We start from the raw sequence: 19,287 nt of genomic DNA on the forward strand, positions 1-19,287 counted from the left end.
CCCAGGTCATAAACAGGGAGCTGGAACAGAAGTGGAGCAACTGGGACACCAACTGTCACTCACATGGGATGCTGGCACTCTAAGCAGAAATTTAGCCTATTACACCATGGTGCTGGCCCATACAACTTGCTCTTAATTCCCTATTATTTTCTATCTCAGAACCTCACTGACCACTAGTGGGAATAGGGTGCCTTTTTCCCAGGGGATTGGAGCACTCAGTGGTCTTTGGAAGCTGGAGTTGCAGAGTGGGAAAACCCTCCATGGGGTTCCATTCCTGGCTCCTCTGAGGTCTTGATCTGTACCAGGTCTGGCCTAGGGGCCCCTACAGGTATATTTTGGAGGCCTGTTTTGCATTCTTCCCCATGTCCCTAGTCTTGTAGGGAGCCCCAGAGCAGGACCGAGGATTGACTCAGCTAACTCAGGGTGGAAGGAGTTCCTTTATGGGCTGCAGCACGCCCAATAAATTGCTGCCATCATGGCAGTCCTTTGCCTGTCACGACTGTCACCCTTGAGGCTGCAACCTGAGCCCCATGTGTGCATCTAGGGCAACGGCCGAGCATGCTGCACATCACTGCTGCTGGGAGAAGTCTGTGTTTCATGCTCACAGTAACTCGAAGTGTGGGGACTCAGGAGGAAGTGCTGCCAGAACCAGAGCCTTCAGAATCCAAGGAGAGGAGACTGAAAGATATTTTAAAATCAAGTAATAGGAAAATATCTTAGGCTAGAATTCTTCCAGCATAAACATGATGAATAGAGCCCCTTAATGATGTGCTGACTCACACATACATTTATGCTTGAGTGTGAGAATAACATCTGTACATAGATATACCCTCAAATTTCCGTAGAAACAAATGATAGGCACATAACTGGAGGACTATATCATATACACATATACATTACAGAGGACTGGCAGTGTGGCACAGTTTGCAATGCAAGCATCCCATATCAGAGCAGCTGTGTGTGTCACACAGTTGGCAATGGGCCTGGGAAGACAACATAAGATGGCCCAAGTTCATGGACCTGAGCCATCCATATTGCTGACTTGGATGGCTGTGGCATTAGCATGGGCATGCTCTGGCAGTCCCACATTTTGGGAGTGAACCAGTAGATGGAAGATCTCTCTGTACACCTCTCCTACTCTGTTTGCCTTTCAAATATTTGAGACCAAAAAAACCGCCACATTGGCTACATATTTGTAGGTGATATGCATGAATGTTGGGGTGGGGGTGGAACTGGCTAGGAGCCTATTCAAAGAGAAGAAAAGAAAACTGACCAAAAAATGGTCAAGTTTTAAAGAACTGAAGATTCTCAAGTATTATTTAAAATAGTATACTCTTTCACCCACCTAATCTGATTTGTCAGGGCTGAATTTTGCATGGCCAAAGTACTATGGTAAAAATCAATCTGATGTTGATATTTCTAGTAGATTCTGCCTGTGATAAACTCAGGGTGAAGTGACAGTGACATTCAACTGAGGAGACAGAGGCAGCTGCCACTTACTGTGTGCCAGGAAGTGTCCCAAGCCCCCTTCGCAAACTTCATTTCTCCGTCTATGTTTGTTTCTCCCTATATGTCTATATTTACACACACACACACACACACACACACACACACACACACATTTATTTATTTATTTGAAAGGCAGAAAGAGACAGGTACAGGGAACGACCTTGCATCTGTTGCTTTACTCCTCAAATGCCTGAAACAGTCAGAACTAGCCCAGGCTGAAACTAGGAGCAGGGAAAGCAATCAGGATCTCCCATGTAGGTGGCAGAGATCCAAGTTCTAGCTGGGCCGAGGTCCCCACTGTTGAGCATGAGAGTTGGAATAGGGGTAGCAAACTAGGCTAGATATACTGTAGCAACCCTTGGCATTGGTGTAGACTGGGTCTGAGGGTGTGCCAGAATAGGTTAGACTCCAGTACCTCCTGGCACTCATGAGAGCCAGAGTGGGTATAGGACAGCTTGGATGAGCTCTCGGCATCCATTGAAGCACGTGAGAGCTGGGTCTGTAGGTAGAACAAGTGGGGTTGGGCTGTAGCACACACTGGTAAGAGCCCCGCCCCTTCCTCTGCTGTTCTCACTTGTTTTGTTTTCCCTGCTCCTCAAGTCTGTCTTCCTTCACATGGCCCCTCGTTTTTTTTTTTTAATTATTATTTTATGATACAGTTCAATATGCTCTTCGATTTCCCCTATCCCTTTCCAAATTCCCTCCCCTGACAGATTTTCCCTTTAGTATTATGATGGATAGTCCTTCATGAATAGTCATAAGTCCATCATTCCACTATTGTAGGCATGGACAATGTCAGAGAGTCCATCCCACTGTCTGTATATTCAGCAAGTGCACTGGGAGTCCATCCTTATCTGGATGCAGAGATGCATACTGCACTATGTCTTCATGTCTGGACATGCCAGTCTCTGCTGCACTTCTACTATACCTCCATTTAAATACAGAGCCAGAAAACAAAATCTACAACAAGGAGGAAAACAAAATTTACAGCAACATGAAGTTAAACAACATGCCAGAGAATGACCAGTGTTTACTAGTGTGATGAAAAAAGAAAATTAAAAAACCTTCTTGAGGAAAATCAAGCTACTGCATGATCCATATGGCACTGAAGAGATTAATAAGAGAAAGAAGAAAATACTTTTGAAGAAATGACAATAAAAACAAAAATATCAATGCCCATGAGATATAGCAAAAATGTCTGGGAGGTAAAATTTCCAAGCGGGTTCCAGGTCGGGTCTGACTCCCATGCTTGGAGCCCTGATCCAGCCACTGCAAACATGTGGTTTACTGGGCGGGCTCTGGGGCTTTGGGGCTATGAATTGCTGCTTAGGTACCTCCAGATTGAGCCCACTGTGCTTCCGGGTTACAAATCAATCCTAAAGACTCCCAATGACAGAGTAACATTTCCTTTGAAGGTAAGCGAGGGTACTGAGACCTGGAAGTTTGGAGGAGAGGGACCAGATGATCTTTATGGATCATACTGATATACCAGAGTTGGGATGGGGCAGACCAGACCGGGCAGGGCTACAACACCTATGGGCCTCATGTGAGCCATATCAGGGAAGAGTGAAGCTTGGTTGACTGTCCCTACTGGTGCAAACAAAGCAGAATGGGTGAAGGTTGATTGGGCTTTGCTGCAGCATCAGATAGCAGATGCTGGCACTGGTGGCTAATCTGTCAAGTTAAACTCCAGAACCATCCAAAAAGTGCATGATCCAGGAGTGGGAGTGGCCTAGGAATGAAAAAGTGGGCATCTCCCTCTTGGGTTACCACTCCCACTGGACAGCAAGAAAACCAGGACTGGGGCAGGGGTGGCTGGACAGAACAGCACCCAACAGCATGTGTGTGGGCTGGATAGTGGAGCTGGTTGAGTTGAACTAGGCTTCAATGCCCATTGACATGTACGAGAGCTGAATGGGATGTGGGACAGACTGGACTAGTCTCCTGCACATACTGGCAAGCTCTGGAACAAGAGCAGGGGGCAGGTCTGGTGGCGGTTATTATGGGTTGCTCTGACTAGGCTGCAGCTCCGGCTGGTTTATGTGAGGGCTGAGTGTGTGCTGGGTAGAATCAGGCTGGACTACAACTCCCACTGGTTCGCGTGGAAGACAGAGCTGGAAAAAGAACCAACCCAGCAATTGCAACCACCAGCTGATTGGGCAATGGACTGTGCCAGGCCCTGTACTTGCAAGTACACACAAGATTCTGGTCTGGGATCACCTCAGACATAGTTTCTTTGGGGATCTCCCCAATCGAGCTGCTGGACTCAGAACCCTAACTATGAAGAGAGGTGCAGGTTCCATGGTCTGCCTGGAGTGCAAGTGCCAGAGCTGAGCCTTCTCAGAGGCTCAGAAGGAGCAGTGGAGAGCATAGCCAGGTGCACATGGAGGATATGGCAGTCCATCGGAACCTGCAGAGGATACCTGGCACCACAACAGAGGACAGAACCAGTCAATCAACTACCCCAGCCATATGTTGGCAGTGAAAAACTGGGCAGAGACTCTAAGGTGAACTATTGCAGCCAGTGGATTCTGGAGAAATTTCATCAAGTATGGAATGGCGAGATTGGCAGCAATTCAGAACTGTTAAACTATCAAACCCACATGAGCAAGACCCTCGGAGCATGTCCCACATTGGGAACCCTGGGATGAGTGGGAGGCTGGGTGGGGCTTCTCCCTGTATTTCTCCCTTTACCCCAGATACAGGAAAAAAACGATGTGGAAATAAGTCTTACCCACTTTCCTGTAATCCTTGAACCTTTGTGCCCTAATTAACTATGTAAAGATTGTCAAAAATAAAGAAAAGAAAAAGATGGGAATAAAATTATTTATTAATGAGTCTCAAGGACTTACTGAGAAAGAAAAAAAAAAAGAATAGGAAATGCAAAAAGGTAAAGTTCACAGCAAAAATAAATGATTTGGGGCCTGGCATGGTAGCCTAGTGGCTAAAGTCCTCGCCTTGCATGTGCAAGGATCCCATATGGGCACCAGTTCATATCCTGGGTGCTGTACTTCCCTTCCAGCTCCCTGCTTGTGGCCTGGGAAAGCAGTCGAGGATGGCCCAAAACCTTGGGACCCTGCACCTGTGTGGGAGACCTGGAAGAAGCTCCTGACTCCTGGCTGCGGATTAGCTCAGTTCCAGCCATTGTGGCCACTTGAGGAGTGAATCAGCAGATAGAAGATCTTTGTCTCTCCTCTGTAAATCTGACTTTCCAATAAAATGATAATAATAAATCTTTTTAAAAAATGGATTTGAAACCAAAAAACTACAAATTGAAACAAGAAAGAGCCATTCCCTAAGAAGATGAACAAAACAACTCCTCAGCCATAGTAACAGTGTATCACAAGGTAGCAGTCACTTAAAATTAGAGATGAAAGAGAAAATGACTCCAATTATCTGTTCTTTATGTAGGTCGTGACACTGCTGGCATAGGAAATGGTAGAAATTGTAATTTTTTGTTATCTAGGTATATTTAGAAGTTTCCTTGGGTCCCTCTTTTTAAGCTCTCCATCTTCCCTTCTCATGCTAATCTTTTTCTGTCTCCTCAGAGTTTCAGCATGGATTCTTCTACTCCCCCTTGATATGCAAACAAAAACCTAGGGGACAGGCAGGCTGAATGGAGCCATGAGTGGGCTAAGGCTGGCCTCTCTCTAAAGCCCATGGTGGGACCATACTCAGTGTGTACTGTACCCCTGCCCAAGGCTTTGGGGAGTCATGGTTGTCCTACAGCAACTCTCCTCTGTAAGCAGCAGGCAATTCAGTGCTGGCTCCAAGCCTGCACACCCTGTTTTTACTAAATAAATAAATAAACAAAGTGGGCTCATCCTCCTGCTAGGCAGCTGAAACAACCAGCTGTTTCCCCTAAATTTAACTATGCCCTCAGGTCTGTCTTGGAATCTACCTTATGTGGATTCTCTCTGAGAGCAACTGATTTTTCCCATCTCATCACATATCCAGCACTGTGTCCTGAGTAAATGGCCAGACTTGCCTCTCCTTAAACCAGGCTTGTTCAAAGTGGAGTCCACAGGGCAAAGGCCCTTCACCTCCATCCCAGCAAGAGTATGTCCTTGTGCAGCGTGCAGCAGCCCTCCTCCACGGGAACCACACTCCATCTTATTCTTCCCTCCCTTTCCTGCTCCATGCAGACCTCTGGCCTCATACCGATTCTTAGTGCGCTTGGATATTCCCACTTCCTACTCCCACATAACTAATATACCTTGTTTTAAATAATGCATACATGTCTACTTAATTTTTTGGAGGACAATTTGTCAGCTCTTGAAGACCATGTGTTTTACATAGGCTAGGGTGGAGCTGATGGGGGTGACACCAGCGTGTTTAAATTGGGGTGGTTGGTGTCTGTCTCTTGCGGATTCACAAGATTGATTTCCAACCATCTGTCTGTGAATGGTGCAAGTTACACAGTAATAAACTTCACATACAGTTTGGGAAAAACATAGGTGTCAAAGACGCCGTTTCAGCCTTTGCCACATTTCAAGTGACAAATTTTTGGGAGGCTTTGTCCTTGGGCGCACACAGAACAGTCAGCACAGAAAACAGGCTGCATGTTGCTCTGGCTCTTTGGAGCATAGCCATTGTTCCTTCTTTACTCTATTATCTTGAAATTAGGACCCCAAAGAGCAACTAGTATAACTTTTTAAAAATAGTTCTAGGGCGCTTTCTCAGAAAAGGATGGGTGAATTTCCAGTCTACAATAAATAGGTATTATTCAGTATAGCAACCACTGCATTCCCCTTTTCTACCTCTGTGAAACCTATTTACCTGTTCTTTTTGTCACTAAAATGGTAGACAATAGAATTCATTATATGTGAGCCTGTGACAGGTTAACTGTCTACAGTGTGACAGCTTGGCCTCATAGGTTGTATTCTTTGACAGATACCTCTTAGGACCCACATCTCATATGGCTGGCTACACTCAGGCATAAGGAATGGAATTTTTAGCTTTCTAAAATTAAGTTTGCCCCTTAGGAGGCCAAGTGACTTTAACTAAAAGGGGAAAGATTACCTTAAAAGTAGCAAAGGCATCGGAAGCAATATCAAATGTTGACAACTCCACGTACTTAAAGAAATCTCTGAATTGATTAGAAAAGAGAATGATTTTGGCAAGTGGTTCATGTCGAATGCATTCTCTCAGCATAATCCCGCAACGTAAGGCAATCTGTGGGGCTTCATATCTATAGCACAAACAAAAGAGAAAGAGCGCTCTGTTACCTAATAACCAAATAACATTAAAGGTAGCAAGAGGATCATTTCACTACTGCTGTTGCTGAAAACACTGATATCACCTGTCACAGCTCATTCAAACACCAGTGATTCAACACCTACTGAATACCTGCTAGGTGTGTAGCACTTTTCCAGATGCTGAGGACACAAAAATACACAGGATGAGACTGAATCTTGATGTCAGAGTGAGAACACGTCTGATGGAAGGAGGAAGGAGAATGTAACAATAAGAGAGTTCATTAATTGAGAAGTGTTATGAAAACCAAAGACAGTAAAACAGTGTGACTACTTAATTCCGTGCGTATATGAGAGAGAGAGACTTTAAATTGGGGAAGGGACAATGTTTCAGGCAAAGGCAGCTTAGCGTGCAAAGGCTCTGAGGGAAGAACAAGCTTGGTGTGTTAAAGGGGCAGGAGTTAAGTCTGTGCTTGCAATGCACAAAAAGGCAAGTATGGAGACAAAGGCAGCAGTCAGTTCAAATACAGCCTTGTAGACCAACAGAAGCAGTTTGGTTTTATTTCTATTTGAGAAAGGGAGTGCAAGAGAGAGTGTGTGCACCTAGCTACTGACTCATTACCTACATGCCCACAGCACTGGAGAGTATGCCAGCATTGAAGTACAAGTGGATGGCAGACCCCAATAATGTGGCAGCATCACCCGCTGCCTCCCCCAGCCTGCATTAGAAGGAAGATGGTGAAGAAGAGTTGGGAATCCATCTCAGATATGGGACACAGGCATTTTAATCATTAGGCTAAATGTCCACTCCAATTTGGCTTTTATTTTAATGCACTGTGAAGTCTTTGGAGAGTTTAAAGTAAGAAATGAACATTGAATTGATGCTTTAAAAAGATGGCTTGGACTACTCACAGAAAATGCATTGTAGGCAGTAAGAAATGGGTCAGGAAGCAAGAGCAGAAGCTGAGAGATCATGTAGGAGGAGGAACAGCAGTCCAGCACAGGTGATGAGGGCTTGGACCAGGCTGACGGTGGAGGAACAGTGGACTTGAGAATACACAGGAAGAGTCAAAAGGTTAATGATGCTGTGGCTCCACAGAATTGGAATTGCAAAGTGAGGATTCAAAAATGATTCCAATGTTTTTGGCTTGAATAGTTAGGTGGATGATAAACCCATTTATTTAAGATGGATACACTAGTAGATGAGTAGGTTAAATGAAGAGTTTTCAACCGACTGTTAACTTTGAGTTGGCTAATACTTGAGTAGTGAATGCTTGCAACAATCAGAGATGAACCTGACTGAAGCCAGAAGCTCAGAATTCTATCCATCTAGGTTTCCCATGTGGGTGGCAGGGAACCAAAGTACTTGAACCATCATCTGCAGCCTTCCAGGGTACACAAGTAACAGAAAGCTGAATGGGGAGTAGAGGAGCCAGAGCTCAAGCCTAGGCGCCCTAATATGGGGTGCAGGTCTCTCAAGTGGGCACTTAAGTGCAGTTCAGATGTCTGTCCCTCGGGCTCAGCACAATGGCTCAATTGGCTAATCCTCCCTTTTTAAGTGCCTGGATCCCATATGGGTACCAGTTAGTGTCCTGGCTGCTCCATTTCCAATCCAGGCTCCTGGCTCCTGGCTTTGGATTGACTCAGCACTGGGCATTACAGCCACTTGGAGAGTGAACCAGCAGATGGAAGATTTTTCTGTCTCTCCTTCTGTCTGTAAATCTGCCTTTCCAATAAAAAAAAAAAATGCTAATAATATGTCTGCTCCTAAAACCCAGCCCTATTAGTAACTTATTGTTGGCATATCCTTGGGCTCTGTACCCCATAGGTTCAACTAACCAGGGATTAAAAAATAACTGAAGAAAATATCCTGTACCTAGACTGAACACATAGACATTTCTCCATCATTATTCCCTAAGCAATAAACAACTGTTGGAATATATCCAACAGGATAGCTGGGACAGCAGAGGCCTGTGGGATCCTGTTGAGAAGCTCCAGAAAAGAGGAGGCGGAGGGCCTCTCACCGAGAACGCAGTCTTGACCCCAGTGAGTTCTTGGATGTGCTTTAGTGCTTCCCTGATACATGGTGAACATCTGTGCTTAGTTAACCAATTATCCTAGATCACAGTAGTGCTTCTTATCAATATCTCACACCAATGGTGCTTTGATCCAGGTGCCTTATTAGCTCTCCTGAAACTCCCTGTTTACATATATATTACACAAGTTGCATATTAAACCTGATCATTGTAACCGATGTCTGAGCTGAACTATGAAGTGTTGCTTTGCTGAATATACATAAACTGGAACTCTGGAAATAAACTTTGTCAGTTGCTCAAGAGAGGTCTCCTACTTCTTTTCAGTTGCATCTCCTCCATAGGAACCCACAAGATAAACTTGTAACAGCTATCTATATAGCATTTGCATTAAATTAGGTATTGTAAGTAATCTAGAGATGATTAAAAGGGTGAGGGAAGATATGTGTAGGTTATATGCAAACACCAGGCCATAACATAAAAGAACATTTACAGGGCCCAGGGTGGTAGCCTAGTGGCTAAAGTCCTTGCCTTGCACATGCTAGAATCCCATATGGGCACCTGTTTTAATCCCGGTTGCTCAACTTCCCATCTAGCTCCCTGCTTGTGGCCTGGGAAAGCAGTCAAGCATGGCCCAAGGTCTTGGGACCCTGCACCCTACACCCTGCACAGGAAACACAGAAGAAGCTCCTAGCTCCTGGCTAGCTCCCTGGCTTCGGATCGGCTCAGCTCTAGCCATTGCAGCCACTTGGGGAGTGAACCAGCAGATGGAAGATCTTCTCTCTGTATCTCCTCTTGTCTATCTGACTTTCCAATTAAAGAAAAGAAAACAAAAGAGAGATTGAGAGTCCACAGATGCGGTAACTGTGGGTCAGAGGGTCCTGGAACTATTCGGGACAGATACCAAGAGTCAACTGAAGTGTTAGTTTCATAGTTTGGCCCTAACCCAATAATTTAAGCTTCCCTTCTCATCATATTTTTCAATTCCCTGTGGTACACTATTCCCTTAACAGGAATGCCTTCTCATCTTCCCAAAATTAAGACTCATCTTCTAAGCTTTAGTTCAAATGCCATCTCCTCCTTGAAGTCTTTCCTAAATATCCACCATTCAGGATTACTCTTTCGCCCCTTCACACTCCTACAACATCCTGGTAATTTCACTTTAGCCCTTTTTTCATTCTGTAGTAAATTGTTACAAATTTATTTCCTTCACCTCATGACAAACAAGCTCACTGTGGAGGGTGTTGACTTTCTCCCTTGCCTTCTCTTCCACCGAAATCTCCCTATCTCTTATTTAATGTTACTCTTCCTTATCCCACCCGAAGCTCCAAAGAGTGCTGGACAAAACAGTTTTCACAAAGTAGGCATATAGTGAACTTAATGGACCTCAAACGCAGCTTACATTTCATAATACTAGAGAGCTCTAATGACCGTCAAACTTTGGAGAGTCAAGAAGTTGTATAAACTCTAGCCAGTGTTTTCTCATTTTTAAATTCCATTTGCAAATTGAGACCATCTATAAAAAAAAGTTTCCATTCCAACATTTGGGTAAAATTAATTCTCTTATTTCCTTTCATTTGGTGAGGTTTATTAGAACCATCTGTGCAATGAGATGACTTATTCTTGAGAACCAAGAGAACATTTTAAAAGATCATCCTCTGGGGTGAGACATTTGTCATTTCATGCCAAGAGTTTGTCCTCAATAGTGGAAATGCCATTCCATGAAATGACAACATGCTGAAGTTAGGAATAATGCACTGGGATATAACAAAGAATTCCTAATTTCCTTAGTACTCTTTATAAGATCTGTAATTCAAACACATCATTTCAGCATGACTGCTTTCTATAATGTTGACTTTGGGAGATTAGTGCTTTTACACAAGTGCTCCTTTAGTTAAGCCTTTCTTAAGATTTAAATCTCACTAACATTGCTAGCCTTTACTTAACCTAGTGTATTTTTGAACAAGATTCCTGAGGACCAAGACCATGACTAATCACCTTGTGTTTCCCACCATGACCAACCTAGGGTGGGCTAAGCTAGCCAATGCTGAATTGCTGCTTGTTACAAGTGAATCATGTCTTCCTTCCTGACTTGTAATCTGGACCATATTGTCTGGGCTATAATCAACTGTGTCAGAATGGAGAAGGCACACTCCCATAAGGAGGGCATAGTTATACATCTCTCACATTGAATGAAAACCAAAATGTAACAAAAATTGCCTCCATTAGCAGAGAGCCATAGTAATCATTATAGAGAAAATAGCTAGAAAAAAAGATTTATGCAAGAATGTCTCAATTTAAAAACAAAGATTATATTATATAAAGGGGAAATGACTTTTGTTATTGCTGGGAAGAAAACAATGACAGGCAGTTCTTGGAAAACTTGTAAAATGCCGTTCAACACTATGTAGTCAAAACAATTTACTTTAAAATAAAAAGGTATTTATTTGAAAGACAGAGTTGGAGATGGAGGGACAGACAGAAATCCTCCATCCCTTACCTTAGTTCACTCCCCAAATGGGTGCAACGCCAGGGCTGTGAAATGCCGAAGCCAGGAGCCTGAAACTTCCTCTGGTCCAAGTGCTTAGGCTGTCCTCTGGTTTCCCAGGTTGCATTACCAGGGAGGTGGGTTTGAAGTGGAGCAGTATGGTCATGAGCCAGTGCCCATATATGGTGCAGCATGACAGGTGGTAGCTTTATATGCTATGCCACAATGCCAGACCTGACAACTCTAATTTAGAAAAAGTTGCTACCTTTAGAAATAATGAACAAAGTGTGTTCATGGAATAGGTCTAGAAGAAATAACCCAATATCAACAAGAACCTGAAGCATCTAAATTATAGTTTCTAAGAACCATTTTTCATTCAAAAGAACCAGGTCTTTGGGAGAAATTCTAGGCCCATGTGGCACAATGTTAATTGTCAAGATTGTTACATTTTAAAACTAACAAAAAGATAAGCTTAGCCCAGAAATATTAAAACAGAAAGCTTTAAAACAGAAAGACAGCCCAGGTGTGTGTCAGGAGTTGGGCATGGTACATAGTTTTACATAAGAAAGCAGACACTCTTACACACAGAAGGGGCCCCATGTGGTCACTGAATGCTAATAAAGGAAAATGTAACCAAATATGGGAAGCACTGGGGCACAGTGCTTTAAGCCTTTACTTGTGACACCAGCATCCCATGCAGAGTACTGGTTGGAGTCCCAGCTGTGCTGCTTCCTGCTAACGCACCTGGCAACAGAGCAGAAGATGGGCCAAATACTGTTAACCAAATGGAAGAATCAGATGGAGTTTCTGGCTCCTGGCTTCAGCATGGCCCAGTCCTCGCTGTTGTGGGCATATGGAAAGTGAAACAGTGGATGGAAGGTCCCCATCTCAAACCCTGTCTCTTGTGTATGGTGGGGGGTGCTGCTCTGCCTTTCAAATAAGTAAAAAAAAAAAAAAAAAAAAAAAAACCTTTTAAAAAGAGCTATTCTCTATAAAATCATGTTATCCTATAAAAACCCAAAGAATGACAAAATTTGAAAAATGGTAACCCTTTTTTCTAACTACTAATGAAATGACAAATGGACTGTAAAACAAGTAAATATGATGTTGTAGGGAAACTTAGACCATCACCATCTGAACCCACTGCTCAATTCTAACACTGTTAGAAGTATATCTCCAGTCCTGATGCAGTAGCTTAGTGGCTAAAGTCCTTGCCTTGCCCATACTGGGATACCACATGGACGCCAGTTCTAATCCCAGCAGCTCCGCATCCCATCCAGCTCCCTGCTTGTGGCATGGGAAAGCAGTCAAGGATGGCCCAAAGCCTTGGGACCCTGCACTCATGTGGGAGACCCAGAGGAGGCTCCAGGCTCCTGGCTTCAGATTGGCTGAGCTCCAGCCATTGTGGCCACTTGGGGAGTGAATTGATGCATGGAAGATCTTCCTCTCTGTCTCTCTTCCTCTCTGTGTATCTGACGTTCCAATAAATCTTAAAACGAAAAAAAAAAAAGTATATCTCCTAGTCAGTGAAGCGGACCTCAGAAACAGAAGAACAGTAAACCCCCTTCGGGACTCAGGAGGGGAGCTTTCTCTGGTCCTTACTTAGTTCCAACTTTGGATCCCCACCCTCTCTTGCAATGACCATCAGGGTCGCTCCGGAGGCCCCCACAAAAAAATAGATTAGGTAGACAGAGACCAATAAGGAAAGCTTAGAACTAGACAGGAAACGGTCAGCTTGGACTCACATATACCTTACTAGGAAGGACACAAAGATTAGTTACTCCTCACTAGGGTATTGAAGATTTCTCTGCACACCCCTCCTAAAACTGTTCTGCACCTCAGCTGTTGACATATGCCTTGTTAGAGTTATACATCAGTTTGAACTATCCTAAAATTCACCAAGTTCAGTAAAAATTATGCTTCAATATTATAGTCTGCTAAATATAAAAATGAAAATAGACACAAGACAGCTGAATAGTACCCTATAGCCATTTTAAGGTGTATAGCAGCCGGTTGTGTTTAAACTAAAATTGCAATGTCAATGAAGTAGTGACAGGATGTGGTTAAGAACTTGCATTTTCTAACATACTGGTCACTCAATACCATGTCAATTAACTCCATAATGTTGTAAATCGTTGTTGATGTTATGTTGTGGCTTTTCATTGGAGGGGATGATATTCTGCCAGCTCTGCTTTCACCAGAGATGGTCTCCCGAAGAAACTGCTGAATTTATCTGGACAATAAGAGGCTAGACTCTATGCATGGTACATGCTAGCAATGAAGGAATCATGACTGGATTTGAACTGTAATACTGCAACAAGGTGGAGGAATCCACTTTTGGGGGAGGGCTTGGAAAGGGGTTGGGGGAATCCCAGAGCCTAGGAAACTGTGTCATAAAATGAAATTAAAAAAAAGTATATCTCCTAGAGGTCAGCACTTCGACAAAGTAGCTTCATCTGCTGCCTACAATGGCATCCCAAATTAGAGTGCTGACTTGAGTCCCAGCTGCTCTGTCTCTGACCCAACTCTCTGCCAGTGTGCCTGGGAAGATGACCTAAGTACTTGAGTGTGCTGCCTACATAGGAGACCAGGATGGAGTTACTGGCTCCTAGTCTCAGCATGGCCCAGCCCTCATTTGTTGCAGCCATTTAAGGAAGCAACCAACAGATTGAAGATCTCTCTCTCTCTCTCTCTGTCCCTTCTCTTTTGTTCTTCCTTCCAAATAACACACACACATTTTTAAAAAAGTGTACTTCCTATGTGATAAATATGAACCAGCTTCTGCCACCTACAAAATATGATCAACAAATTAAAACTGAACTAGAATCTCATCAAACTCATCAAACACAGGAGAAAGGAACAAGTTAAATAACACTATGAGAAAACAATATGATAAACTCTAGGATGGCAGCAATCCTGTGGGAAAACAATTTCTTTTCTTAACAACTCAATAGCATAAAAATGTGTGGGGGGAGTGTTGTCCTAAATGAAAAGGGACTACAACCAAACACATGAAGGTGCCTTATTAGGATCCTTATTTGAGTAAACAATAAATATATAAACAATCAAAGGAATTTGAGAACAGACCAGGTTATTATTCTCAAAAAATGTTGTTAAATTTTTAACTATAATAGTGATGCTGTGAATATGTCAGAATTTTTATTTGGAGATGTTTACTGAAGTATTTGCGAATTTGCTTTAAAATACTCTGACCATAAAGGATGGGAGAGCGTGCTATTGGGGATTTAGATGAAAGAAACACAGCAAAACACTGAGCTTGTTAAAGTTCTGTGATAGGGTTTTCCTTTTCTATGTATAAGGTTAAAAATTTTTGCAATAGAATTTTAAAAAGTTGGATTATTGGAAGAAATTTATGTTAACATTTGACTTCTGGGACATTTTCCCTTGGCTACAATGCTGTATGGACCACCACGAGTGGTTGGTGATCTCATTCTCATGATCTGTTATTCCAGGCCCTGGAATGTCATCAGTCTGGGCCAGAAAAAAAAAATCATTGTTTAAGGTCTTTTCATACAACTTGACTTTCAAATTCTTTCCACACAAGTATCAGTTTCTTCCTTACCTTCCTTATTATTACATTTAAGCTTGTCAGAGCATATTACTGTCATATCCCTAAGTATTCACTGTAGTTCCAAACAGTATACCAATCACAGTATGTCCTAAGATTGCAGCTAACTTCACAGGGCTAAACCTCTGGCATTGCATGTCACATTAGAGAATGGTAACAGGGAAAACTGGTGGTGGCACAGCTGCTCCAGGTGGGGATCTGTGCCACCTGCCTTGTCCTCAGGAGCATGACAGTTCCATTTCCCTTCACATCTGAAGGATCCTACGGTCTTTTTAAGGATATGTCAAAGTAAAAACATGGCATTCAGAATAGGAACTTAATTGAGAACTTGGCTCTGTCACGTGTTAGCTATACAACCTTAACTAGCATCCTTATTCTTTCTGGGTTTCAATTTTCTTCTTTGTAAGACGGTAAGAATACTACCAGTCCTCAGAGTATTATTGGAATGATTAGGTTTATAACTCAAGGGACGATACTAGGCACATGGCAAGAATTCAGGAAATGGTATGGGGCAGGTCTTTAGCTAGCAGTTAAGATACTCTGTAGCATGCTCACTTCATATACTGAACAGCTGGATTTGATTCCCAGCTCCAGCACCTGACTCCAGCTTCCTGCAGATGTACAACCTAGGAGGCAGCAATGATGGCTCAAGTAATTGGGTTTCTGCCATTCATGTAGGAGACTTGGATTGTGTTCTGGCTGCCAGCTTTGGCCTGATCCAGCCTGGGCCAGTGTGGGCATTTCGGGGAGTGAACCTTTAGATGGGAAAACTCTTTCCCTCTGCCTCTTAAATAACTAAATTTAATACACAAAACAGGTTATGAAGAAATAATGTAAAAATTGCGATTAAAAAATAGAAGAGGGCTGGGTGTTTGGGGCTAACGGTTAAATACTACTTGTAGACAGTCACATTCAATATTGCAGTGCTTGGGTTCAAGTCTTGGCCTTGTTTCTTATTCTAGTTTCTTGCTACTATATATTGTGCAAGGCAGTAGTGATGGCTCAAGTACTTGGGTCCTTGTCACCCATGTGGGAGACCCAGATTGACATTCAGGTCCCTGGCTTGAGGCAGTCTTGCCTATTAGGGACATTGGGAAATGAACCAGTACTTTGGGAGTGGGTGTGAAGGTGGGGTGTTTTGTTCTCTCTCTCCCTCCCTCTCCTTCCCTTCTGCCTTTAAACAAATAAGTAATTTAAAATTTAAAAAAAATGATAATTATAATAGAGAATAAGAACCAAAGCAGTAGTTCTGCATTTGTTGATAATGGTTTCTTTGGAAGCAATTATGCAATGTACTCCATTTTTTAATTACATATTTTTAAAGTAGCTGAATTTTAAAATGACCATACGTACTATTTTTGTATCAGAAAAAAATGGAAATATTTTAAAAATATTCACCCTCCTCATTCCCACTGAAGTTCTGACCCTAATTACCTCTTCTTTGGCCCCTGCAGACCCAGTCCCCGTCCCCCCTGCAATCCACAGAATTCCGGTGTCCCCAGTGACTCCCTGCCGAGGATGACCATCCAGGTGTTTGTACGGCGTGGGAGGCTCCGTATAGCCTGGACTCAGCCTTTGCATCCCACTCCTTCCTCTGATCACACCAGGCTCCAGTACCCCAGACTTGTGGTCATTTTCACAAACACATAATTTCTTATGTATCTTCACCGTCCTGTGGGCTGAACTGGCAGTGAACAGAGTGAAGCTAGGTAGTACATGTTGAAAATGCCCTGGTGCCCCACATATGACTTATCTTGAAGGAGAGCTACTCCATTTGGGGGTCTATTGATTACAGACATTTAACATCTCCTACCCAATACGAACTATATATATATATGTTTATTTCCATTTCCAAAACTGAGAGATACAATTCTCCAGCAGAAAACATTCTTTTGTATCATAAACCAAGGTGATCATAGCACACTGTTCTGCTCAGCAATAAATGATAACTACATGGTCAAATAAGCTAAATGGGATTATTGATAAACTTAGACACTGTAAAAAAGAGTAGTGGGAGGATATAGGGAAGGAGATGGATTAACGGTGGTAGTAAGAGAAAAAAAACTCTAAATTATTATCTAGCCCATCTAATCAAAGACAACTTAAAATTAATAAATCGAAAATTAGTATAAGCCCATTGTGTGTAACACAAAGGCAAATCTATGATTTTTGAACAGGCCAACAAGCGAAAACAGATGAAAGCAGTTATCTCTGAACAACAGAAGTAAGGAATGGAGAAGACACAAAGGTAATTCCAAGTTTTAAAGTGCATATTAATGCAGAAGAGAAGAATCAGGCACAGGTAAGAGGATAGAAAGAAAGAATGGGACTAAAAACAGGAACTCAAATCCATGCTGGTTTGAGACAATGCAGTAGAAAGGTCGGGAAGGACAAAAGAATGCCTTCCATCCCCAGATCTCCAGGCTTTAACATCTAGAATAGCTTCCAAATGCCAAGAATATATTGTAACTGAGAATATAGAAAAGATAATAATCCAAGGATTCTATTAACTAGATTGACTTCTGGTTTATTTTGGTTCTCTTATGGGCTAATATGCACACAGTAATACTTATCTCACCTCTATACAGAAAATATCACTTTGGCAGTTCACAGGTACTTGAAGAATTCTTATTCCTAAATTTGAGTCCTCAGAACCAGAATGCAGAATACATATTTGTGTTTATGTGTATATGTCTGTGTGTCTGTGTGTGTGTAGTATGTGCATAGTGAAAGCATTCGGTCTCATACAAGCAAGAAAAGCATAACTGGGAAGGTTGAAAGAGGGCAGATGAGGAAACACAAAGCAGTACCTATACAGTAACAGGAGGCAGGAAGACGGGAGGTGTGAGAAGTAGTAAATGGAAAGGCAGCGTTTAGAAAGTGCCAGGACAGGACTGCACTGTTGCTTAAGTAGTCAGAGAGGAGTTCTTTGGAGGGCTGACCCACTAGCATGACAAACGCTTTTCCTGCAGCTCCAAAAGGGAAGCCGTATGCAGGATGTAAATGCACACTCAGGAGCAACTGTAACCTTGACCCTACCCTGAGGGCAGCCAGGCACCCACCCTTTGAGCAGCATGAACAGGATGTGAGGGTGAGCGCTAATGTACTCCACCGTAGGGCTCCGAGTGCCGATCTGTCTTCTCAGGATGTTGTTAAATATCTGGGTCACATCTTTTTTCCCCTGTTAAGTAGATAAATATTAAATTATACACTTAAATTGGGTGAATTGATGCTATATGAAACATATATAAATATATAATATAGGACATATGCTATATATATATACACAGAAACAAAAATAATTCTTTTATAATAAGTATTATGTCAGTATGAGGGTACTTCAAAAGCTCATGGAAAACATTTAATATGTAACAACTAAACATGAATTTCACAAATATTTTATGCCAAAATAAATTGATCACTTAATTCCATTTCCCCATGAAAAAAATTTTTTTATTGGACAGTCAGATACACACAAAGGAGGAGAGACAGAGAGGAAGAACCTCCATTTGATGAGTCACTACCCAGGTGGCCACAACGGCTGGAGCTGAGCTGATCCAAAGCCAGGAGCCCAGAGCCTCTTCTGGGTCTCCCATGCAGGTGCAGGGTCCCAAAGCCCTGGGGTGACCTCCACTGCCTTCTCAGGCCACAAGCAGGGAGATGGACAGGAAGTGGGGCTGCCAGGATTAAAACTGGTGCTCACATGGGATCCCAGCATGTGCAAGGCGAGGACTTTAGCCACTAGGCTACTGCGCTGGGCTCTCCCCATGAACTTTTACAAGTAATCATATAATGTGCATCAGTTTACTCTTCTGGTGTGTCTCTAAGAAGCTGTAATTGGGATGCAGCTGCTTCTCATAGGATCTGCTCTGTGGAAAACGGGATCAAAAGGAAGTCTGTGTCCCATAGCAGGAGCTCATAACACAGGAGTGACTATGGGCAGAACTGAATTTTTTATGTTTTGTCACTTTTTGGCTTTATCCACAAAGAAATTGTGATTAGCAATTTTAAACCTTCATAAATTAAAAGGGAAAACAGATCAAGAAAATAAAGTTAAGAATTTAGTAAGATGTAGATTAGAATCAAATTCCTTTTTCTTGCAGCTAGTGCTGCATGTAAAGCTGCAGTATATTGACATCCCATATAGGCACTGGTTGGGATCCTGGCTACTCAACTTCCAGTTCAACTCCCTGTAAATGTGCCTGGGAGAGCATGTGGGCCCCTGCACCCACCTGGGAGATGTGGAAGAGGCTTTGGGCTCCTGACTTCGAACCAACCCCGGGGCCAGCCATTGTGGCCATCTGGGGATGGAATCTCTCTTTTTCCCTCTTTATCTGTATTTTAAAAATAAATGACTATATAAATCCTTTAACAAGTTCCTTTTTCTTAGATACACTTTGTGGTAATCTTTTGCTTTATCCATCCTTCTTAAGTTCTGGTGGCTTAAATAAAACAACAAAAAAAGTTAGTTTC

The 19,287-nt window shown here is 42.7% G+C and overlaps 1 protein-coding gene across 2 annotated transcripts in view; it reads right to left on the minus strand.

Annotated features, from left to right (window-relative positions):
• The window catches only part of CAB39L (calcium binding protein 39 like), a 97,448-nt gene that overhangs the window by 23,151 nt on the left and 55,010 nt on the right, over positions 1-19,287 (minus strand). For both annotated transcript variants that reach the window (XM_058670783.1, XM_058670782.1), the window contains 2 exons: positions 17,877-17,995; positions 6,532-6,700 (listed from right to left, as the gene is read on the minus strand). In XM_058670783.1, the coding sequence (XP_058526766.1) occupies positions 6,532-6,700; positions 17,877-17,995 (288 nt within the window). The remainder of the gene's footprint in view (positions 1-6,531; positions 6,701-17,876; positions 17,996-19,287) is intronic.

The sequence above is a fragment of the Ochotona princeps genome, chromosome 12, assembly GCF_030435755.1.
Source record: "Ochotona princeps isolate mOchPri1 chromosome 12, mOchPri1.hap1, whole genome shotgun sequence".
Taxonomy (NCBI): domain Eukaryota; kingdom Metazoa; phylum Chordata; class Mammalia; order Lagomorpha; family Ochotonidae; genus Ochotona; species Ochotona princeps.